The sequence below is a fragment of the Gavialis gangeticus genome, unplaced genomic scaffold, assembly GCF_001723915.1.
Source record: "Gavialis gangeticus isolate Ggan-Ray unplaced genomic scaffold, GavGan_comp1, whole genome shotgun sequence".
Classification (NCBI taxonomy): Eukaryota; Metazoa; Chordata; order Crocodylia; family Gavialidae; genus Gavialis; species Gavialis gangeticus.
This window is the reverse complement of record NW_017729020.1, coordinates 3,874,152-3,880,324: the sequence shown is the minus strand read 5'-3', so window position 1 is coordinate 3,880,324 and position 6,173 is coordinate 3,874,152. Positions and strand designations below refer to the sequence as shown.

At 43.7% G+C, this 6,173-nt stretch overlaps 1 protein-coding gene across 1 annotated transcript in view; it reads right to left on the bottom strand.

Moving 5' to 3' along the window:
- HK2 (hexokinase 2) overlaps positions 1-5,896 on the bottom strand; it is a 61,530-nt gene extending 55,634 nt beyond the window's left edge. The window contains exons 1-2 of the mRNA XM_019514370.1: positions 5,817-5,896; positions 5,298-5,554 (exon numbers count right to left, since the gene is read on the bottom strand). Coding sequence (XP_019369915.1) covers positions 5,298-5,348 — 51 coding nt within the window. The 5' untranslated portion in view covers positions 5,349-5,554; positions 5,817-5,896. The remainder of the gene's footprint in view (positions 1-5,297; positions 5,555-5,816) is intronic.
- Positions 5,897-6,173: the final 277 nt, after the last annotated feature.

Below are 6,173 nucleotides of genomic sequence, written 5' to 3'. Positions count from 1 at the left end.
AAGCCGGGGGAGGGCGGGCAGGGGATACTGCCGGCAACCGTGCTCCATTTCGCCCAGCAAAACTCGGGGCTACATTGATAATGCTCTAACACTATGTAGTGCTAGAGTATTATGTGTGCGCGTGCATATAAATGAATGCGTGTGTATGCATATGTATATAAAGGCAGACAAGGTAAATCTTGTCTGCTGGGTGAATCTGATCTCTTTTATTAGACCTACTACAGCCTAAACCCCTATAAATATAAAATGTATATGTATGTAAATGCAAATGTTTGTGTGTGTGTGTATTAGAATACACATATATATATACACACACACATACATATGCGCGCGCACACACATATATATACATATACATACATACACATACACACATATATACACACACACTGTATATTATAAATGTATATTAGATTATAGTGTCTAATATACTATATAGTGTTAGAGAGTGATGTTGTAGCCAGGACAGCTTGGGAATGATGCGAGGGGCAAGGATTTTTGGAGCGGTGATATTGTTTATTGGGTCAGCTGCCTAACTTTTCCCCAAAACCGGTTTAGCACCTGGAGGAAAGAAGCCTGTGTGGTACCCAGGCCGGAAAGCCAGGATTCCTCTCGTCTCAGCCTTATTTTGGTCAGGAATTCAGCATCACCTTTCTGAGCCTGGGTTTCACCCTCTGCTCAATCAGTGGCTCTAAGGTTTGGGGTGGAGGGGACAGGGCACTGGCTGGGGACTCCTGGAACAGACACATATTCAATAGAAGATGGCACAACCTGGCTGCACCCAGATCAAATGCTCCAGATAAGCCTCCATTTTTAGTTCATTTTCTTACAGTTGCGTTGTGTGACAAAACTTTTTCAAAAAAAGAAAAAAAAAAAAGGAAAAAAAAAAAAAAAAAAAAAAAGGAAAAAAAAAAAAGAAAAGAAAAACGGAAATCTACATCTTTTAGGACTGGTGCTTCCAAACCCTTCCCAGCTGCAGCCCAATTGTTAATCAGTCCTGTTCACAAGGGGTCAGAAGCACTTTACCCTGTAGATTTTTCTAAGAGCTGGATGCAGACACCAGAAAATGCTGTGACTTCAGGCCTCACAGGAGCTGTGAACCTCAGTTTCCCTCAGTTGACAGGGGACAAGATTGTTAATAAGAGTTTGAGCCCCTCCCCTGAATACAAAGAGCTATTAAAAGCCCTAGACTATTTCCTGAGCTAAGGGGAAGCAGGGTCGCCACAGAGCATCATTTGCTTGCTATAGCTTTTTGTTATTAACCCCCAGGTTATTCTAGTTTGCCTGGGAAAATCTTGGAGATGCCATGAGCAAAGCATGACATGGTTCCCCCCACCATCTCTCCAGCTACAGAAAACAGATTGGACCCAACTCACGCACATGTAAAGACAACATACTGCTCAACACTTACATAGCTCCTTCCATTTACAGACCTTAAAAGACTTTACAGAAGGAATCATTATCCCTATTACACAGCCAGAAAAACTTAGGCAGAGAGCAGGGGAGTGACATAATCACCCAGCAGGCCAGTGGGGCAGCCAGGAATTCAACCCCAGTCTCCTGATGCTAAGTTTAGTTCTCTATCCAATGGGCTAATAAGCGTTACACCTTCTTACTCCAGTGCAGGATGTGCTATTAATTGATCTCTCAAAGCCACTCACCTACCAAGGATTATCCCAACACTGGAATGATTCCAACAGCTGTATTTACTCTTATTCAGTCATCTTCCCAAGATGCATCCACTTATTGCTACTCCAGATAATTTCTGACAATGTTTAATTAAACACACACAAATTCATAATAATAATAAAATCACTGTTTGCTACCCCTGCGCTGTCACACACACCGGAAACCTTTATTTCCATTCAGTTCACATTGCTTGAAATAGAAAACTGGTCGGATCACTTTTGTCTCTAAGACACACAGGATAAAGCGCATGACTTTGGGAGTGAGCACAGTAGAACAGACACACCTTTGCCCAAGTTATGATGAGGAGCCAGCCAAGTCCCTGCTGTCCTGCCAGCCACATTGATGAGGTGAAGGAGCTTAATGAGGAGAGGATAGTACAGCAAACAAAGAGGCTGCTGAGAAAGACACTTGAGAAGAGTCAGCTAGGCAGGAGGGAGCTCTTCCTCCAGCCCCGAGTGCTTCCCCACCTCCTGCAGGGTTACGTTCTCCTGCCTTGTAAGCTTTCTCTATGTGTGCAGCCAGGGGCCTTGTGTCAACTACATCAGTTGAGAGATCATGAGGCCACAAGTTCACCCATCCGTCATAAGGGGAAATTTACTGAGACAGGCAGTAAGACAGACAATTGCATCTCAAAGATCATGAGCTGCCTCTGACACGCAGGACAAACAGGTTTAAATAGAAGCGCTGCTGTACTCCATGAACCAGACAGTTTGATCTCCGAGCTGCTGGGGAACCCCTCCCCCAAAATTCTCCAGCAGGGTGTGAGATGCAAGCAAGTCAGAGGCATGAGGGCTTCAGAAGAGACCTATGATCCATCATCCGGAGCGCGAGCCAGAAATTCCCCACACCCTGCCATTGACTCACTGCATGGCCCTGAGCAAGTCACTGATCCTGCCAGGTGGTGAGCCCCTTTGCAGGCCTTTTACCGAGTCTCTTCCAGATCAATAAGACAAGCTCAGCAATACTGACTGCACAGGGAGGGTCTGGGAATTTTCAAGCCACTTTGAAACCCAACATGTCTTTCATTTGACAAATCACATGCGAAACATGAACCTTATGTCACAACCCTTTGTGGCAAGTCAGGCTACACCAAAGTGAAAATTACCTGAAGACTTAAGAGAAACACACAGCAACTGGGAATGAATCACAATTCAACTTCGGCATTAAAAGACACTCTTTTTGCACAGCTAGTGGATGTCTGGCCCGTTGTTGCCTGAAGATTGTCCCCTCTTGCTGAGGACAGTCTCACTAGTATAAGCAGCTGCCTCAAGTGCATTCTGAATGGCACTGAGGTCTGTCATAATACACAGAGCAATCACTTTCCTGATTCAATCACAGCTCTTGCAACTAAATCCTCCCAAGGATTTCACTAATTCTCTTTGATCTTTGCAAAATAATTGCAGCTTGAGCTGGGGAATTTACCAACCTAAGGAAACATTTACTTGGCTTAAAGGGGAAAAAAAGAATTTACAGAAATCACTATGTCAATCTTTTTAAAAGCCAGATCTTTGGTGGTGGAGGGATTACACCTGTCACTTTAACCACTTTGCTCCATGCTGAGTCTTTTGAGTCCTGTACCAGCTGAAGACACTAAGCATACAGGGACAGAACATTAGTATCACTTAATGGATCAACCCTAGTGTATGCCAGTGAAGACTGTAGCCCATGGGATGCTTGCAGCTACCAAAGCTCTGGTGCATTTATATAAGAGGGGTTCAGGGGCCACATCTCTTCCTTTCAGCTGCATTCAGTTGGCTGCAAACCCTATCCAGGGTTGCTCAAGATCAAAGCAAAAGCTTCAGGGGAGAAGGACAATAGTCAAGAAATCCAGCAGTCATTGGAATCAATGGAAATCTTTGCACTAATCTATCTCAGCTTTGGAACAAGTGTCAAACCCCACAGTCCTTGGGATGGTCTTTGGTTCACAGGAGACGGTCCAAGTGATGATTTGCATATTCTCCAGTCCCTCCCTGAATATTGCAGAAAAAAAGGTTGGATTGAATATTTTGCAAGCAGCTCTTACAATTAAAAGGCTGAGGTTTCCAAAGGCAGAGATTTGAAAAAGTCAAGCCAAAAACCTGCCCAAGCTTAGTTGTCTTGTTGGACTAGTAAAGTGTAGACATGCCTGCCTCTGTAGACAAGAGGACACAGGCCAGCATCACATCTACCTGCCTTTGACTCCCTTGACTGAATGAACAGCTGCTCATTTACGGCTGGGTTGTCTGGGGGCAGTATTTTGGTGTATATCCAAAGTAAGGCTGAGACGCATCTCTGGGTCCATAATGAGATGCCTTAACCATGTGGCTCCCAAAAAGAGGAGACTAAAGGAGATCAAATGCAGCATGAGCTGGCATTTTTCACCACCCTCCAGTCCTTTGAGCTACCCAGGCTGCCCGAGAAGATTTAGATTTAGAACCTGGGCCACAGGCCCCAAAAGGTGCTGACTAAAAGGCTTGAAAGTATGTTAAAAGCAACACCATCCACAATACACTGAATAAGTGGACCTGTGACCAGAGTCCTATTAACACACTGCCCAAATGATAGACTTCAAACCTCTCCTGCAAGATGACTCAGTATCATCACCCTCACTTAATACAAAGTGAAGAAAGTAGGACACAATGAATCAATGGCAAAACCGGAAACAGAACCTGGGAGTCATGACTCCCAGTTTTCTGTTGTAACAAACAGCCACAGGCACATACACTTTGCAAGGCAGGCATCATTTCATTAAAGCTGCAACATCCTATCCCAGATGAAACTTTGTCTGCATGTAGAAAACATAGTTCTGCAAATGAAAAATTATTTCTGTGTCTTTCCTGCCCCCCCACAACTGAAAGTGTTACTTCACTTTGCCAAGACAGGACAGCTGTCAGAGGCCGGTGAAGAGTAACATTTTTCTTAGGCAGGTGTTGGCAAATATACACAGAGGTGGAATTCAGCAACATTCTCAGCTTTTGCTCAAAAGAAACTGGTCAGTTCTACTAGGAGAGAAATGCTGCTGTTTTCTTTGATGGATCTGGTGAAAACTCGACCCTGAATCAGAGCCTTAAATGGCATCACTCCCTACAGATATGTTTCTCCAACTGATACTCAGGAGTTCTTCTGGATAGTAGGTCTGTAACTAAAAACATCACCTACCACTGATGCTAAATGCCAGCTCATGTAACATACCAAGGCCCACAAAGTTCACCCATGAATGTCATCTTCCTAAAAACCATCTCTTTCTTCCTTAAATGACACATTTTGCTCCTGAGGGTTTCCTGTAAGGCTGCTGTGAGCAGCAGAAATGATATCCAAAAATTACACTGGGTATTTGTCTCGTACAAAACTAGCTTTGACACCTGCAAACAAAAAGCAAGCCTACAGATTTCAAGTAAGTCACTTTAACATCCATAACTGTTTGTTTTTTTTTCCCTAGGACCAGGCAAATGATAAATGAATAGCCAGATAAAGCTGAGATGCTTCCAGTATTCGGGTCACTGCAGATCACCAAGGATAGGAAGTCAGATGAATAGCTGTGCCTCCCTTTCTCAGCAGGTGAAACATTACAGGACATACACGGTGGAGGAGTGGTGAGTGCAGAGGGATGGTAAATAAAATCCCCTTACCTGATTGAAGCTCATTCCTTCTTTCACATTAGCCGAGCTTTCAGCTGTCATATTCAGCCTCTGGAGACAAGCTGCTAGTTTGATGGTACAGGGAATCTCTGGCCAGGAGAGACTCCAGACTGAAGAAATTGGTGTAAAGACAGCTTTATCATCTCTGATCTCTGTGGAGGGAGGCCTGGCACGTCATGCCTGAGGTCACTACCATGCACAGCAGAGATAAATACAGGATTTCAGCGTGGAGTGATTTAATCCCAGAGCTGAGAGAAAAGCACAAAAAATAAATTATTCTATCAGCAAAAGAAAAGGGCCTATGGTAAAGAAACTGAAGCAACACTGGAAAGAGTGGAAATTTATGGTGGGAAAACTCTGCTCTTCAATCAGTGTAAATCTGAAGTGGTTCTAATGAAGGCAAAGGAATTACAGTGGGGACATTTTGCATGGAGGCAGCTGTGTTGGAGCCTGTAGCAATAAAAAGCTGTATTCTAAAGGAAGGGCACTAATGTAAAAAGTGACTCCTACCTGGGTAAATCACCAATACAAGACATTTTGCACACACTACACGTGCATTAAGATGCTTCATCTTCTACACTGTGCCGTCCTTTGCATCTGTATAAGGAGGGTACAAAATGTTATGGAATGAGAGAGGAAGCTATTTAAATTCCCTTTTATGCTGGCAGGGATGACAGGTCATTTTGCATTAGTAGTATTACAGTTAATCCTTTAGGACTTTACTAAATAGAACAATTAATAATTTGGGCAGTTGCGCTAGTTCACAAATCCTGAGTGCAGAATTGTTAACAGGCAGATATTGGTTTGGACAGACAAATGACTTATACTTTATTAAAAGTGGAGGGGAGCTCATGCTGTGTCAGCGCT